Raw genomic sequence first — 19400 nt, 5'->3', positions numbered from 1 at the left:
TCTAAATGTTCATATGAAAACATGGATAAAGCATGCATGCATACATACATTATATTCATATGAAAACAATAAAACATGGATATAGCATGTGTATGATACTATGAAAAGTTGAAAACATTTTAGAATGTAAATTCTGAACATACAACATTGTTAATACTCAATAGACAATATGCAATTATGCATTCATAAATCAAAATTTCAATTCATTCACATTGTCAATATGCATATCATAATAGATATTAAAGAAATAACATACAAAATGTCAAAAGAAAGAGGTTAAATTTTCCCTACTTCTATCGACGCAGTTTCCCCCCATATTTTTCAACGGGGGTTTGGGGGCAACGCCCCCAAGGTGGGGTCAAGGGGCATTGCCCCTTGCGAGGTCAAGGGGCAGCACCCCGCGAGGCCAAAAAAACTTATTCTTTAATAAAAGCATTGGGTGTTATTTTTCTATTGACTCGCCAAGTTTGGCGATTTTTGGGCGATTTTCTAATCTATGTCAAAATGCCCAAAGGCTACACTGTTGCCATATATTTTCATTGTCAAAATTATGAATTAAATTAATAAATTTAAAAATTAATTAATGTTATCTTTTAATTTTTTTATTTTTAATAACAATTTGAATTAATAAGGGGCCCATATTAGAAAAAAATTTAAAAAAATTGAAGATACAACTTTTTTTATTTTTTTAATATTTTTTAATGGCCTTAGATATGGGGGACGTCTGGGGACGGATTGGGGGCATCCCAGCCGTCCCCAGCCATCCCCGGGACGTACGGACGTCCCCCAGAGCTAGGGCAGGCGTCCCCCTGTTTCGGGGACATCCCCTCAAAATACAGGGCAATTTGGGAACGGGGGGAAACTTCCCCTGGCCGTCCCCAAGTCCCTGAAATGTCCCCGGGACGGGGACGGGGGTTTTCAGGTCGGGGACGCATCCCCAGGTAACTCTGATTTAGGTGCCATTTAGTCAGTTCATCTAAGAAGAAAGCTTGAACCAAATAAAGAGTAGACATAAGCTTTGGTACTAACATGTGATTTGCCACATGTATGACTTAGACGAAAAAAAGAAGAAAAAATGAAAATCTGTAAAAACTTTCATCACAATTGAAATAGCAATTTTATTTGCTAGAAACTGCAGGGGAAGGAACTTCAAATCTCGGACATATCATCCTTACCAAAAGTAAACAGCCAAAAGAAAACATTATGTTGTAAAACATAACCTTTAGGCTTTTACTTATATGCACTAGTACAAAGTTCTCTTAAACATGAAAAAAACCTAGAAGACTACTGAACTTGAATATAGATAATTGGTTACTCATTGATCCTCATTCTTAGGCAAAGCCCAAAGATATGCGACTAAACCCAGATATGGAATAAATCTGAGATAGCGAACAGTTTCAGCTTTACTTTCATCCAAGTTTTCAAGATTGTCACCTATTAGCCAGGGTTGAAATATACTATAGAGACAAATATCCCAAATGAAGGCATAACCTGGACGATCAGTCCCAAGATAATTCAGAAAGAAATCCCAACGGTCTGCCAAGCTGCCAAATCCATCATTGGCTCTACCAAACAGCGCCCAAAGTATAGAAATGACTCCCACCAAGCCACCTACAATTCCTATGATGCGAGCACCTGATATCATTACTGATTGGAAACCAGACTTGGTCTTCTCTGAATTTGATAAAGAATTGCTGCTTCTTTCACTGAGACGGATTGCCATGTAGGGTAGTAACAAAGCTGTAAACAGAACAGAGCCAAATAATTTTGTTTTTGAACCATAAAAGAAAATTATATTAACATAAATCAGTGACTAAAGTAGTTTAATGAGACTTAAAAGTACAAGTCACAACAGCTAATTAGAAATGATAAAAGGACTCCAAACCAAAGATAGGAATCTAAAGAAAAATCTATATCACACACTTGAAAGCAAAATAATCTTATAAAAGGGATTTACCCTGGACAAATAGAAAAATTCACAGCATGTCAAACTGCAATAGCATAACTAATTTTAATAGGTAATGGAAAAGGCTTTGGCATACTGTTTGTCAGGAACATCTGAACAACCCATAGAGCCTCAAGAGATCCTCCATATCTATCCCTCTTGCGATCGGTAAAAAGCAGTGGAGCAAACATCAACGTCCAACCAATGACAAAATTGAATAAAGCCTCAACAGTCTGTATTTTTAAAGAGTATCCAAATTACTCGATATTATGAGATATAAATCTGACAAAAATAAATAAATAAATAACAAAAAAAGTAGTACAAAGCCAATCTAGAAAAGAACTAGATGATCTGTAAAAATTTGGAAGCTATTTTCGTGCAAACTATAAGTATTTGTATAACTTACGGGATGAACCACAGGAGCCTCCAATAAATGAATGCCTGCTGTTCTGTCCAAAATTATGCTATGAATTTAGTATCAGCTGTCAGTCATGACATGAATCTAAACTTGAATTGCAAGGCAACCATCTTGGTATGTTTTGACACAGAGGACAATTTCTGGCGGTAAGTTTTGATGCAAAGTATGCTTACAAAAAATAAAATAAAAATTGCTGCTTGACTAGCAATACAAACTAGTCGTGCTTTAGCATTCCAAAATCAAAATGAAAAACCAAGTCTGGAAAATTACCTTCTTAGAAGTTATAATCCATTATAAAAAATAAAAAATAATATACCTAAGTTGGCCAACGGATCAACAAAAAAGAAGTTGAGCGAAAGATCCAATAGAGTTTTGATTGTTTCTGGTTTGATTGCCCACACTGGATCACCCTGCACAGAGTAAGTTCAGGCACTTAGAACTAAGTTAAATCATAATAAATTATTTAACAAAACCATGATTATAAATTACAATAAGGCAAGAAATGCAAGAAAAATATGTTAACTTCATGCAGCAGCCAAAGTGTCCTTATTTTGGATATTGCATAATGTCTGGCAATAGATGTGTTGATAAATGGATTTGCTTTGCCAAATTCCAACAGTTAGGTTAAAAACCCTCCACAAGACGGTGAGGCTGCCTTTATTGAAAACCAAAATTTCAGACGGTAAGAACAACTGTATACTATTCAGATAAAAAAATTTGAGGGTGCGGATGGAGGGATTTTGAGAGTTAACTGAAAAATTAAAAATTAAAAAGATATGAAGCAGAGAGTTTACCAAATAGGAAACAGAGTTTGGCAAACGTGTGCAGAAATAGGATTTTGAGAAGAAGAAAATGTGCAAATTCAGCAAATAGAAAAGAAAGGTTGATAAACCTACACAAATCAATGTTTCTGCAATGAAGAGATGAATAAACTTATAACGAACATGAAAGGTAACAAGAAAATTCCAAGGACAGAAAAAACATCTAAGATAAGATATCAATGCCATTGCATCCAACATAAAATGAAGGATACAATAATAATTTCAACAAGGCATAAGGTTCTCATACAAAATTATTTATTTCTTTCGAATCTCAAAAGCTCAAAGTTTTTTGTTTTTTAAGTATAACTTTACAAAACTTTGTCACAAGTTCAATACCTGGTATCGTTACCCATAAACATATTTATATCATTGTCTTGGTAACTGCTAAGCAGTTATAGGAAATAATAAGAATAATAATAACTAATAACCTTTTGAAACCATATGCAAATTTCCAAGTACTTTTCAAACAATAAAGTATAAAACATTATAAAATGAAGCATATATTTTGAAGTTACTTTCAGCTTTAAAATTGACAGTCAGCATCACACAGCTGATTCCTTGCTTGAGTCCTCCATGTTGACATCTTCAATAATTGTAGCATCCTCTTTTTCTTTCTCTGACATTCCCAACTGGTACTGTTTGAACTCCTCTAGAGTTTCATTAATTCCATCTGAGCTGACTAGCTTTATATAACTGTAATGGAATAAAGGTGGTATATGCAATTTGATCGGCTTGTATATTTTCTTCTCCTTCTGCTTTTTGAACCCTTTGAAGAGGAATGTGATCTTCATTAATTCGTCTAAAGACATAGAGTCAAGTTGTCAACACTGAGAAGTTGATTTAATCCTAGATTGATTTCTTCTGTCAAATGACCTTTTAGGACATCAATGGAATTAATTTTTTGGTCATCACTATAGAAATGTCATATTGTCTTATCACTCAAAATCGTGTACATCCATCATTATTTCCAGAGTAGATTGATTCTCATATTTATTATTTCAAACCAGTGTTTGAGGGTTTCCTTGCACGAACCCACAATTTTGCATTAGTGTTTCTTAACACTTGCATTGTTGTGTGCAAGAAATTCCCGTTTGTCTATAGAGTCAGTCCATGCCCTGGGTTTCTCATGGCATCCTGATTTCTATAATCAGTGGTGCAAGTCACTCAGGGCAACATCAAACTAGGTTGGCTCTCCACATTTGTCGTGCACAAAATCTCACCATCATTCCATCAAATCCTAAACTCAATAATCTCATGAAGTTCTCAATTGCCCCCATTTTCCTCCGCGGTCTCGCATCTCTTATTCTTCTTTCTAAATACCTCACGACTACTTCATATATCTTCCTCATTTATCCCTTCCACCCTAATTTTTCTTCCTCTATTTTTTTTTCCTCAAATAATCAATTCTGATTCTGATTCATGTCTTATACAGGATGTATCCTTCCTGAAACCAGACGCTCTGATCATGTCTTATACAGGATGAATCCTTCCTGAAACCAAACGTTGTGATTTGATCATGTCTTATACAGGATGAATCCTTCCTGAAACTAGACGTTGTGATTAGTCATGTCTTATACAAGATGTATCCTTCCTAAAACCAGACACTCCGATCATGTCTTATACAGGATGAATCCTTCCTAAAACCAGACGTTGTGATCTGATCATGTCTTATACAGGATGAATCCTTTCTGAAACCAAACGTTGTGATCTGATCATGTCTTATACAGGATGAATCCTTCCTAAAACCAGACGTTGTGATCAATCATGTCTTATACAGGATGAATCCTTCCTGAAACCAGACGTTGTGATCTGATCATGTCTTATACAGGATGAATCCTTCCTGAAACTAGACGTTGTGATCAGTCATGTCTTATACAGGATGTATCCTTCCTGAAACCAAACACTCCGATCATGTCTTATACAGGATGAATCCTTCCTGAAACCAGATATTGTGATCAATCATGTCTTATACAGGATGAATCCTTCCTGAAACTAGACACTTTGATCATCTTTGTCTTATACAGGATGAATTCTTCTTGAAACCAGACTAAATCTAGATCTTATCAATCGAATCAAATCAAATCTATCGGGATATCAATTTCGCAAAACTCCAAAGATCAAATACCTCGATCTCCCGAGGGGCATCACCATACCGTAATCTATAAATCAAGAGCTAGGGCATCCTATCAAACCAATATCAGCATCAAAACAAGATAATTCTTTGAATCAATGTGTCATCACACCTCACTTCAAAGAGGGGCAAAATGTAGACACTTAAAAATAATTATTTTAATTATTCTTCGCATAATTAATTAATTAATTATGTTAATTCAAATTCCTCTCAATATTAATTAAATGTAAATAATATTGTCACTATAGCATATGATTGATTTATTTAATAAATCAATCCCTTTCTTTATTCTTCTAAAAAAAATCAAATCCTCACAAATCTTCCTCTTAGCTAATTAATTTCAATTAATTAGTTAACCTACATGATTCCTACAAATCATCTTCTTAATTCATCATTAACCTAATAAATTCTTCTAAAAACTCCCTAAACTCACTTAACATTATTCTTCTAATTTTTTATTCCCTCCACTCATTCTCTCTCCTAGTCAAATTCTCCTACAAATATTAATCTCACCTAACATTTCCTCTAATCCCCCTCCTAATGAGTCGTTAATGGTTAATCATCATGATTAGTCACAAAGTCAACTCTTTGTCCTTTTCATCCAACCACTAGCTTTAAATGCTCTTTTCCTAGGTGAATGTAATTTTCGAAATCACACATTCCTCTAGGCATCCCCTCTCCCAAAGAATTTTTAATTCTTTTTTATTCCTCCAATCCCCATGATATCCTTTTTTGGAGAATTTTTAATTCCTTCAATGCATCTTGTGGAGTGTGGAGATACGAAATGCCTTTAAGGTATATTTCTTGGTCTCCACACCCTCTCTTGGACCTTGTGTGAGCTCACAAGTAAATCTTAGCCCTTCATCTCGAATTCATCCTAGCCATCCGTTTTCCTCTCCTCTTCCTATAAAATAGGGCTCCATCCCTTCATTCGAAACATCTTGAAATCCAGTAAGCTTATGCTGCCCTTTTGAGCCCAGGAAATCATCTTTGCAACTTGATCATCTCATCCTTATCATTTTTCAAATCCATTCCATTTATGCACAACATTGGAGAGCCATCCACATCCAGCAATCAAAGGAGCACATCAAGTGGAGCATTATCAAGGGGCGCCTTCACTTCATCAAGCTCAATCCGAAGGAGAAGGTAAAATAGCAAGGTGAAATGGTCTTTTAATGATATTTTAGCATTTTGCATGTTTAGTTCGTTATGTTTTGATCATTTGACCTTCAAATCTGTTTTCCCCTCTTCATATATATATATATATATATATATATATAGATATATATATATATATATATATATATATATATATATATATAATTGTGTGGGGGAAAAAGCGAGACTAGGTTAACATGCCCTAATCCTACCTTTTGACACACATTACGGAATACGAAAGAGCCTAGAGATATCGCACAATTGGATACTTCTTTTTGTGAAAGAGAGAGCCACGGGATATCTATTAGGATTTCTATTCCTTTGTTGTAATTGAAAGATAGAATGATGCAAGTTCAATTCCTAACCCCAAAATGCAAATATGAACTAATAACAAGATTACAGAATTGAACTTAAATGATGGAAAGCTGTAAACACAAGGATGAAATAAGAATGCAAGTGCGTACCCGGAGTTAAAATTTGACTGAAAATGTTCGGGACGGGGGCGCAGGCGCCACTGTCCTGATTCTGCCCCTGAAACTGCTCCGGAAACTGCTGTTTTGCACTTTGGAAAAAGCTGTCAAAAATGCTGAAAATGTTGTCGGACCAGGGCGCCCAGCGCCCCTGTCCCAGGGACCAGGGCGTCCAGAAGGGACCAGGGCGCCCAGCGCCCCTGTCCTGGCAGGACCAGGGCGCCCCACGCCCCTGTCCTGGTCTTTTGTTCTGAAATTTGGTGGGAAGGCCGGTCTCAGTCTGCTTCTTCCGGATCTGCAACCTGCGGCGTCGTCCGAGTCCCGAAACCTGCAATAATATCTGAAAAGGGGAAGGGGCGGCTATATAGGGTTTTGCCTTAGTCAAACCCCCGCTTCAGTGATTTCCACCTCCACGAATAGCCAAGTTGTTTTGTAAAATGTATTGTGTGTGCAGACCTAGTGTGTGTGCAAGGTCCAAAATGCAAGAAAGCAAACTAGAGCAACCTAGAAAGTAAACCCTAATTGCTTGTAAATGATGATGCAAATGCTCTAAATCAAGATGCAATGTGATCTAAAGCATGAATAAATGATATATCAAAGCTTATGTAAGGACATGAAAACAATATGAAATCATACCCAACCCTCAAGGAAGGAGTACCAGCCAATCTTCAGTCGGTAATCTCCTATTGTTCTTCAATGCCTTCCAAGCCCTAAATGGATGAATGAATGAATTTGATAGATGCTTGATAGAGTGATGTTGAATGTTGTTGAAGTCTTCAAAGATTTGCTCTTTCGCTGCCTATGAAGTTCCTGGAAACCAAAAATCGGATCCCTTCAAATGAGGAAAGAGAGCTTTTATGTATGAAACCCTAGGTCGTAAATTCGTATTTTGGCCGACCTAGAGATTGAATATCCCGCCAATTTCTTGGGGTTAAGCTTTATTTTATGATTGGATCGTGCTCCCAAAATTTCAGGAAAAATGTCCGGGACCATGTTGCATGGGCGCCATGGTCCCGACAACTTTTCACCAAATTTTCAGGGCCGTCAGATATGATGATTTTAGAGAGAATCCCGAAGTTACAGGTGATTTCGAGATGTTTTGACCCCCAAAATCAAGCCCCCAAGTTCAAAATAGGACCTAATTAGGGTTTTTGATTAAATGATGTATAGGAGGAATAAAATGAAAAGGGGCACACTTTAATGAAAGGGCCCAACTTTATGATATGGGAGATGATAAAATAGGACCTTAGACCTAATTAATTTAATTAATTAAGTGCTAAAGGGGAAATGCAATGCAAAATGCAAAATGCGCCAAGGCGGGTGCTAAACTAGGTGTGAAATTGTACCACCCTAGCAAGTGCGTACAATTTACGACGCTACAATAATCATAAGTATCATGATACAATGATGTCAAAAATCATATGACTACAATCACTCGAAGGTGTCATCATACAAAATGGTACAAAACTGATACATCCCTTTAGGCTATGATGAACTCCCTCCCTCGGAGTCGGTTGGCCTCGACAGAGTCTGAGCCCGGGAAGGACCCGCCCAAGGATCATCTCTCTTGTCCCCTCTATCTGGTGGTGGTGGAGGACCCATGACCCCATCGCTAGATGCTTGTCTCCTATCTATCCCTCCAGTGGTCATCGCAGTCCGCTATGGTCTACGGAAACTCCTAGCCCGCTGCTCTGGTGGCACCACTCCATAGTATAGGTCTCTCCAGTAGCCTATCTCCTCCCCGGCCTGCAAAACATAGGCGTATCTAGATCCTGTGTCCTCTGCTACCTGCCTCCCTGCCCTCAGTGTTATCTCAACCTATGTATAGTGCTAGATAGCTTGATCCCTCTCCCGCTTAGTATCCCTCAACTGTCTCCCGAGCCTCGTCGTCTCCCGCTCTAGATCCTGGATCTCATATGCCTGTCCTTGGTAGATCTCCCTCAAAACCAGTAACTCATCCTCCTCCTCTCCCCCCTCACCCTGTCCCTGTACTTGTGGCTGCTCCTATGGCTTCCCATGTCCCTGTCCTTGTCTGGGAACCTGTGCTGCTGGCACCTGTAAAGGCAATCCACCTCTGCCCCTCACTATGTGAGCCTGCTCTCCACCCTCTCTCCTCGGAGCCACTCTCCTCTTTCCTACTGCACCCTGCCTCCTCTGTCGGCTTCTACCTCTGCCATCTCCATCATCATCTCCATCACCTCCACCATCTCCATCTATCGGCTCCTGTAGATCCGTTAGTCGTGGAAACAGATGCTCTGCCCAATATGTAGTATACTCTGCATCCATCCCTGCATCCTCTATGTCTGGCCACATATCCCAAGGCAAGGGAATCATCTCTACCAGCTATGTCATTGCCTCATCATAAGACAATAATGGTCCGAAGTGTGCCTAATCTCTCACTGTCCGCGCATACATCCCAGAACCTCGTGACATCCGTTGTATCCTGCCAAACTGCCTGCCCACCCTATCCACCAACTGCCTCTCAAGAACATATGGCATCCGCCCAATCAGATATATGCTCCTAAAAACATATGGCAGCTCCACTGCGTCATCCTCACACTCCTCACACTCTCGGTACGACCTCCATACTACACTGTTGAGCTCATCAATGACCCTGCGCCAATACTCTAATCTCCCAATCCGCGGCTCATATGTAATCATATCATACAAATGCACAAAACTGCGCCCATGGCCCCTACCTCTGAAATGAATCAGTCGTGTCACCAACAAATGCTCATATGCCCACACCTGCAACAATGTAACTGCGCAGCCCAATCCTGTTGATCCATGGTATACAAACTGATGTAACTCATAGTACAAGTGTGCCAGCAAACACGATCCCCATGCAAACCTGGTGTGCTCTGTCACCAATGTCTCCAATGTACTCCCCCATCCCACAACCAATCCTCGTGTCGCCCTATCTGGACAAAGGAACCCACTGATCACTCCTGCCAACACTGTTGGTAGTGCTAATCCTGTTCGTGCCATGGTATCCCAAGCCACGTGTCCAACCCTCATCTCCAATCCCGGATCCTAGAACATTCATCTCAGTGTATCCTTGTCTTCGTCTCAATTGCAAGGAACTAACTCCCCATCGATCGGTATCCACAGTATCCTGTATACATCCTCCAAGGTGACTGTCATCTCACCCATAACCAAATGAAAAGTACATGTCTCTGAGTGCCATCTCTCAACTAAAGCAGTCAGCAAACCTATGTTCACCTGAAACTCAGGCACATATAAAGTATGTCGCAGGCCCATAGCCTGAAGTGCGGCTCTCCCCTCGACTGTTAGCTCTGCTCGGAAACTTTGAGTCAACGAGAATATCTCTCGTGACTCCAACATAGGTAGGTCCTCCTCCAGTCACGCAAATCAACTGTGTCAATCAAATGGCATTCCCTGTTCATCACAAAATGTTGCTTTTTATCCTAGTGCTTCTAGCACTCTATCCTAGTGGCACTCCCTGTTCATCACAAAGTGTTGTTTTTCATCCTAGTGGTACTCTTTGTTCATCACAAAGTACTACACTTTTGCACTCCCTGTTCAACACAAAGTGCTGCTCTTTTTAGTACTCCCTGTTCATCACAAAGTACTATGTTTTGGCATTCCCTGTTCATCACAAAGTGTCTCGATCTATCTTATCTTGGGGCCTCTGCTTGAGTGTATCCTTTTGAGTAGTTTCCTGATTGACAACGTATGTTCTATCACAGAAATGTCAATCCTAGCCCTATTTGCTATCCTAGTCTTCCCTAGAGGACCTGCTTGAGTGTATCCTCTTAGCAGCTTGTCCAATCAACAACGTATGTTCATCACAAAACTGTCGATTTGGCCTAGAAGACACAAACGCACATTTATGACATAAACGCGCTTGCAGACTACATAAGCGCACTCATACAACACAGACGCGCCTGCACAACACAGACGCACTCGCATCTGACACATACGCACCTGCACAACATAGACGCGCTCGCATCTGACATAGACGCTGCTACATTCATAGACGCGCCTGGCACCAACGCAGACACGCCTTAGCGTTTTTACCTTGCTTGACATTTTTTCTAGACATACCTAAAATGCATTTATTACGCTACCTAACATGCATTTATGACACATTTAATGCGACAAAGTACAAAGAGGTTTTGCGGTACTCACCGACTCTCCTGCATCTGTTGGCCTCTGATATCAGCGAACACAATCGAATCTATGCACCAATACCATCGCTGTTGACTGCTCTCTGCTCTCTCTACACTCCGATCTCTTGGATGTGTGGATGACAATGAGGATGTTTTCCCCTCGTAGTCTATCTTATAGATTACCCTAGCCCTCGTCTCCCGAGTCAGTCTTCTTCCTCTCGTGACTTTGTCACTCTATCCTATCCAGTCGGTCCATTCTAGCTTTTCTTTCTTATCGAGAGATTGTCTGTGATATTTTCAAACATTTTCATCCAATCTCTCGAGGGGGCATATCATTCCCATCTTGGGGCAACTTTGTATCAGTTCATCTTATCTTCTTTGAAACAATGCGACAAGCTGCATTGTCTCAAAGAGGGGCAAAATGTAGACACCTAAAATTGCCTTGTCTAATTAAATAAATATTTTATTTATTTAATTATTTTAGCCTAATTCTTCTATTAATTAAATAAATCTTTATTCAATTAATTAATTCATTTACCCTCTTCTGGCCTTATTTCTCATTTAAATAAATACATTTATTTATTTAAATTGTCCCTTTCCTAAATAAAATAAATACTTTTATTTATTTAATTGATCCCACTTCCTCTATTAATTAAATAAATCTTTATTTATTTGATTGATTCATTAACCTTTTATACCCATGACACATGTCATTCATCTCTTAATTCCTACACTACCTACCCTCTCATTATTTTATTATTTCTTTTACCTACCTTCTAATCATAGCCGACCATTTATCTTTTACACCTCTCAATCGTATCCTTCCATTTCTTATAGTGTCTTCTATATCAGGAGATGCTTCCTTCATTATCAACCCCTGACTACTCTAGCATTTGAACTTTCATATGCGATCAAGTCTACTTGCAACCACATTTTCGTTCTTTGTTGAGCTCTTGTGCACACATAAAATCTAAGAGCAAATATATCAAGCAAGACCAATGAAGATAGGAAGAATGGAGATTCAAACCCTATCAGACATGTGATGGTATAATCTTTGTGATTTCATTTGATTTGCATTATCTTAGGTAATCTTCATATGTTGTGGTGGATCTTTGTTGTTGTTAGGCTAGGGTTTTGTGGTTTAATTCATTTAGTCTTTCAATATTGTTGTTTCCACTTTCACCATATACAATAACATCAACCCGAAGCTAAGCATCCCTCTTATCCTAGAAAATGTTGCCAAAGCAATCCCTACCCCACCTTTTCAACTTATACCTAATATGTTGCAATTGTTTGATAAATGAATACATTGTTGTACCATATGTAGGCCTCCCCTCGTTCCACCACTCCGCCACATGATCATAAAGTGAAGGCTCTCGAAGCCACATAAGCTGAAATTTGAAAGAAGGGTTCTTAGCCACCCGAAACCTAGTAGCTAAGAGTATGATCAACCAATGATCAAATCCCCTCCAATCCAAAACTCACGAGCTAATGGTCGTACACCTTCTATTATTCCAAGTAAACATCTCGTTAGTGGGTTTGACATCAATAACTCTAAGGGATTCAATATTCCTCCTCAAAATATCTATTGAAGGATCAAGTCTAGAATTACCTCCCATTTTCTCTTCCAAACTCATGATAGCATTAAAGTCACTAGCTAGGATCCAGGGGAGAAAGGGGGCAAGCGTCCGCACAAAATTAATATATATGTGACCAAAGCTCACATTTACCCACAAAGTTTGTTGGATCATGAACATTAGTCAAAAGAATTCTCTCTCTAGTATCACTACTTGTAGCAACCAAAGAAACAGAATACCTACTAGAGACCCACCAACAAGGGGTAATCCTATGTGGGTCCCATAAAATCGCCATACTTCTAGAGTCACCTAGAGCTCCAATGCATTGACAATAGTCTCTAAGCCATATTTTAGATGCCTTACTAAGCATGCCCTCGACCGAAAGTTTGGTTTCCTGAATAAAAGCCACACCAGGAGAGCAAGACCCAATTAAATCACGAATAGATTTTTGTCTGGGGATGCTATTCAACCCCCTTACATTCTAAGAGAGTGCAATCATTTTTTAGAAGACCGAAAGTGAGAGTATAGTTTTTACCAAACTAGACTCTACCAAAATCTCCCCAGCCAACTTCACCTTTTCCTGATCCTTTTTCCTTCCTACCTTAGCAAATTTCTCAAGGCCCCCCTTCTTTAAAAACCTTTGATGAATACCTAGCACATAAGGAGTATCCTTGCTTTTGCTACCCCCCTGTGAAACCTTCTTTGCTTGCAATCCAGAGCCTACCAACCCAATCCCATCTTGAATCTCATTACCATCTTTTAACTCTAACAAAATCGAAGTCACCAGCGGTGCCTCTATGTCCATTTATGACCCTAGTCCATCCCCTTGAGGGTTAGTGTTGACGTGTATTTTGTACACAATCAAACACAGAATAAAATACCTAAGGGTACCTTATCCTCTCTTGAATAAAGCCTCTGATTGCTGAAGATATCGCGAAAAAGGATCAATCAGGATGACTCCAAGGTTCTTGTATCTAGGGTCTCTACGTGTGGATAAGCTCTCTGTGGTATGATGTGATTTGCTGGAATCACAAGGGGACTTACATTTGATGATTGAACGTCTGATCTGCTTTGAATATTGCTGGAACATAGGCTCTTACTGGCTTTGACTTGAAAAAAAGGAAAAAAAATGAGGGCGAAGAGAGGATCTAATCCTAATACTAAGAATGTAGGAGCAATGATTGATCTTTGATGAAACTCTAACTAGGTCTTGTTTTGACATCGCAGGACCATCTCCACAAGGCTAGTGCGATCTTCGAAGGGAAGCTTTATGATGTTCAAATCATCACTGCAGGCATAGACACCATCAGGTTGATGCATATCAATGAAGAAGCGACAATTGAAGTTAAGCTTAAGCATATTTCTTCCAAGGCAAGTCTGCAATCAACAAACTGCTAGTAGTATGGATATGCGAATTTCACCATCAATCAAGCATATTTCTTCCACTCATCTAATAACATGAAATCAAATACGAGAAGTATAAAGACCATGCAAATTGTCGAATCGACCCATAAATTTCACCATTTCTTTAATGAAGTTACAAGTCTTTTACAACAACATCTTGGCAACAATCTTTGCCTTCTCTCTCTACTCTACTCTAGTTACTATTCTATTTCTATCTTCTAACTATTTTCAACTCTCTAACTATTATCTAACTATTGCTAATTGCCTTTACAAAATGAAATGCCAGGGCTTATATAGTGCCCACAATACAATTCGATGGCTAAAATCAATTTGAGATCAATGGCCAGGATTCAATAATAAAAACCCTAATTAGGGTTTGTTACAACCATTACATAACATTTAATGCTTGACCAATGAAATAATTGTATTGCTTGGACACATGTCCTCTCTAGAAAATTCCACCAATGGATAGCTAGGGTAGGTACATCGGAGTTTGTGCCACCTTCCATGAGTTAGGTACATTGAATCTGGAAATGCTGAGGTGGACCACACTGACTGGAGAAGTGATGACTGGGATGCCACCTCATCTGACACTTGTAACTTGGTAGATATTCAACTTGATGTTGTTGAGAAGCTAGCTTTAATTAATTCATCTGGAACTATCTGCTTCTTCAACGAACCCTTGTTCTAACTTCTTGTGTCCTTGATGTGCAGGACGATTGATGTACCTTGCCTTGGAATACTGGATTGGAGAAGGTCGCCCTTATCTTGATGATGTTAGTCCAAAGAAGGCCATCCTTGTCGATGCTAGGCTGGAGGAGGTTGCCCTTGTCCTTGCTTGATCGTCCTGGAGGAGACCGTCCTTGATCTGGCTTGATTTTCCTTGATGAGAGCCTTCCGACTTGTAGATCCTTCGAGTTTGGAGTTGCCATCTTGATACCTACACAACATTTCAAAATTAGTAATATATCTTGAAATCTAAAAATTAAACTTTAAAAGGAATATTCAAGATTTTAATTAGGAAACTTCATGATAAATCTTGAGTTATCATTTCCTAATTAACCATGTAATACTTAGATTTTTCCCAAAAATGCTTTAAAAAATCAAACCTTGAATAAGGGTGTCAAGATGATTTTGCCATACCTCTTCTTGAGAATTAACTCTAAAAAATGGATGAATTTTGGCTAGGCAAAGTGTAGATCAAAGCTCTCCCTTGGATAAAATTGTGCCTCCATTAGCTAGCTTCTTCAAGATCTGGAAATTCACCTTCAAATGTAGCAAGAAATTCGCCTCTCCCATAGCCTTCAATATGAATTTCGCCCTTCTTAGTCTCCACTCCTGGTAGAAATTCGCTCCTTCAAATTGCTCTTCCAAATCGCACTTGAAATGATGAGTGAATGATTTGAATAATGAAAAACATGCCTCAAATATATAGAGCGCTCACCATTTTAATTACCTCTAGGCCGACTTGAAAATAAGGCAAATAATAACAAAAATTTAAAATAAAAGGAGGCCGACTCTTGTATAAATATAAAAATAAAACCCAAGCGCTCTCCCTCTTATTTAATTAAATTAATAATTAATTAATTAAATGCCTTCATAATTAATGATTTTTAAAAGGCTAAATTAATCAATTAAATGCCTTGTGCGCACCCATTAAATGCCAATTTTAATTAAAAATATCAAGGTTCATCGAAATTTAGCATTTAATGCATCATAGATGATATTGGTGCCTAGGCATGGCAAGATAATGGACATCAACAAGATCGCTCTGGTCCCTTGGAGAGGGACAGGAGCGCCTTTTCATCTTAGCCTTACAATTTCTTGTTTTTCACATTCAACACTTCATCCTGGACGCTAAAAATGGGATTTTCATTCGTAACTTAGAATTTCGAGTTCAATTTATTCGATCTTCGAAATGAGTGCACTTTAAAGCATTTTCGCCCTCGTCCCTTGGTGAGGGACAGGAGCTATTTTGCAAATCCAAGCTTATCCGTCCTTTGTTAGCCTTCCAAATTATATTCAATGGATAAATCATGTTTTCCTTGGTCTCTTCAAATCATAAAATTGTCTTGATCCTGCAAGAACAGTGCAAATTTGAAATTCAAGCTCCGGTCCTTCAGTGAGGGACGGGAGCACTTTTGCAATTACAAGCCAATTCGTCCTTTGCTAGCTTCGAAAATTATCTTCAACGGATCAATTGTGTCTTCCTCCACCCACCTCAAACGCGAAACTTGCTTTCCTTTTGCCAAAAACTTGCCTTGAGGGAAAATCGCTCTGGTCCCTTGGAGAGGGACAGGAGCGCCCTAGCCAATCACCTTGGTCCCTTGGAGAGGGACAGGAGCGAACTTGTTACTTAGGCCGATTTTCTTCATTGTGGTGTACTTAAGTTATATTCAACGGGCAAAACATACTTCCCTTGACCTCCTCAAATCGCGAAACCACTTAAATCTTGCAAGGATAATGCGAAATTGGAATTCAAGCTCCGGTCCTTCAGTGAGGGACAGGAGCGATTTTTGCTCTCAGGGCCAAATCTTTTTAATTTTCACTTCAAATTTCCTTCGCTGAGGAAAATATCATCTCTTTACACGCCATGAATAAAAGTTCGAGTCCAAACAAGGTCTAAAAATGTGTATATGAAAAAAATCGCTCTGGTCCCTTGGTGAGGGACAGGAGCGAATATACCTTTCTAGACAAATACTCCATCATTTCATCGTCCTTAATCAAGTCTGGATGCTCTATCACGTTCATTTTGTCCTCCATCATGCCTTTGATGTCTCAATTTGTCCAAACAAGGTCAGGAATGACTCCACTAAGCTTTTTCGCTCTGGACCCTTGGTGAGGGACATGAGCGATTCGCCTTGGACCCTTGGAGAGGGACAGGAGCGCCTATACCTTTTGGACCTCACACTGAAGGTCAGGAGCGAAATTTGACTTTTCGAACTCTCTATCAGGACAATTTTAATGGAATATAACATTTAAGTATAAGTTCTTATACTTTAAGTTATATTCCATATATACTTTCAGGATGTTTGAGAGTGGTTTCAGACCTCTAGGAGTTATATAGCAAAATCTAGTTTTTGGAGGTTTTTCAGTTTCCAGACTTAGTCAAATTTCAGGATCAGGACTTTCAGACTTAGCCAAATTTCAGGATGAGGACTTTCAGACTTAGCCAAATTTCAAGATCAGGACATCACTCAAGCCGGACTTGCTTATCCATGTGATCACCTGGGCGACACTCAAAATGCAAAGGTTAACTGACAAAACCCTAAAAGACCTAGAAAACAAACCCTAAAAAGCAAAAAAGCAAGGGTCCCCATTTGCAATGGGGCGATGTGTGAAAACGTCACAACATCTTTGTTGACGTGTATTTTGTACACAATCATACACAGAATAAAATACCCAAAGGCATCTTATCCTCTCTTGAATAAAGTCGTTAACTGCTGAAGATATCGCAAGAAGGATCAGTTAGGATGACTCCAATGTTCTTTTTAGTAGGGTCTCTACGTGTGGATAAGCACCAGTGGTCGTTGTGATTGCTGTGTCATCAAGGGGCCTTACGTCGCCGAAGATTTTTCTAAACTAAACAAGCTTTTCAAAAAATATCAAAAGGATAGGGTTTGCAAGAGGTCTAATCTAGTCTAACCCTAAGATTGACTTAATGTGGACGAGACTTGGTGAGATTCTACCAACTTCAATATTGCCATAAATTAACAACTCAATTGAAATTGATGCGATCTTCTAAGGTAACGAATGATTTTCCAATACATCAAAGATCAAGGACACTACCACGAAGGTACATATCCAAGATACAACAACGATTGAAAGTTTAAGCGATTCAAATATCTCCAGTAGACCACACAAGGCGTTCCTACAATCAACAAGAAGCTAGTGGTTTGGAAAGCGAATCCTACCAAAGGTCAAGTCCAACACTTTGTCCTTCGAATTAACACACTACTTTCATTGAGAATGATTCAAGAAAATTGAACAACCATGAAGATAACCAAGAGAGTTGCAACAAAATACCATAACTTCAATACTTTATTGATCTCAAAGCCATCATGTACAACAATTGTTTGAATTCCTTTCTCAAAGCTCAATCTAGCTACAAAAGTAAATTGCTTCTAAACTTTAATCTCTCTCTAATACATCAATAATCTAATCTTCTAATTTTCTCGTTTTAAAAATGAAAGAAATGAGGGTATAAATAGCATCCTCAATTACAATGAACGGTCCAGATCAAAAAGCAGATCAACGGTCAAGATTATGACACCTAAACCCTAATTAGGGTTTGTTACAAATAGCCTCCTTTTTACTGAACAATATTAAATGCATAGCCAAATATTAAATTTGGCACAAAAACCTAGGAGACATAGACCAATGACAATTAAGGTGCCATGTCATCTATAACAACTTCTCATCTAGAATCTTATTCCCTTTCCAATGCTCCTTTTTAGCATATGCAATGAATCTTGATACGATTCCTTCGATCTCAGCAATTGGAATCTCGGGAAGATTCCTCATTCTCTCTTCCAAGTGGATGACCTGATCAAATGCCTGGAGAAGAGCAGTGTCCCATTCAGGTTCAAGTTCCCTAGTCTTTTCAATTAGCAGCATGGTAGCAAACATCTGGTCCCCTTGCTCATCTGTGATAACATTTGCATCCTTGCAAAAGATAACCTTGATTCTATCCTCCAATTCCTGCAAATCCACATCTGTCTCAATCTCGATCCTCCTGCCAAGAATGGTACGTAGTACCTCAAATACTCTGTCCTGGATCGGGTGGATAACCTCCTCAACATGGCTACATCTAGTACTAATGTCCTCGAAGAGAACTTCCTTCATCTGGAGTAAGGTTGACCACTGAAGTAAACTGTGAGGTCCTCCATCCATGATCTTTTCCTGCGCTAAGACCTTCCTCGATGTTTGTCTGATTACTTGCAAGACAGGAATGATAACCTCTTTGGTATGAGCAAAAGCAGCTACTGTTATCATCAAGTTGTGGATGATCTCAAGAACCTGGATAGCCCTATGAATAGTCTTCATCATCCTTGTTGCAAATTCTACGGCAACTATATGGGATTTGTCCATCCAAGTGCTCATATGCTGGACCAAACTCCTGAATCTCTCTGCCTCACTAATTGATTGAAGGGGAAGTGCCTGTACGGGTGATCTTGCTGGATCCTGACGTCCCAAAGGCTGATTGAGATGGCTGAAATATGTTCTCCATGCACCAACTTCTCTCTCAAGCTTCCTATTCTTCTCCATTTCTTCCCTAAGCTTGTCTTTCAATGCCTCAAATGAATCGGTGGCATCATCCATTGTCTGTTCGGCTGTGGATGG

The 19400-nt window shown here is 39.1% G+C and overlaps 1 protein-coding gene across 2 annotated transcripts in view; it reads right to left on the bottom strand.

The window, feature by feature from the left end:
- Positions 1-1076: 1076 nt before the first annotated feature.
- The window catches only part of LOC131065655 (uncharacterized), a 47785-nt gene continuing 29461 nt past the window's right edge, over positions 1077-19400 (bottom strand). Inside the window, exons 2-5 of one of the 2 annotated variants that reach the window (XM_058000239.2) lie at positions 2680-2773; positions 2352-2389; positions 2043-2178; positions 1077-1740 (exon numbers count right to left, since the gene is read on the bottom strand). In XM_058000239.2, the coding sequence (XP_057856222.1) occupies positions 1316-1740; positions 2043-2178; positions 2352-2389; positions 2680-2773 (693 nt within the window). In that variant the 3' untranslated portion in view covers positions 1077-1315. The remainder of the gene's footprint in view (positions 1741-2042; positions 2179-2351; positions 2390-2679; positions 2774-19400) is intronic. The other variant, XM_058000240.2, reaches the window with a different exon arrangement.

This window comes from Cryptomeria japonica, chromosome 3 (assembly GCF_030272615.1).
Source record: "Cryptomeria japonica chromosome 3, Sugi_1.0, whole genome shotgun sequence".
NCBI lineage: Eukaryota > Viridiplantae > Streptophyta > Pinopsida > Cupressales > Cupressaceae > Cryptomeria > Cryptomeria japonica.
This window is presented reverse-complemented; position numbering and strand designations above follow the sequence as displayed.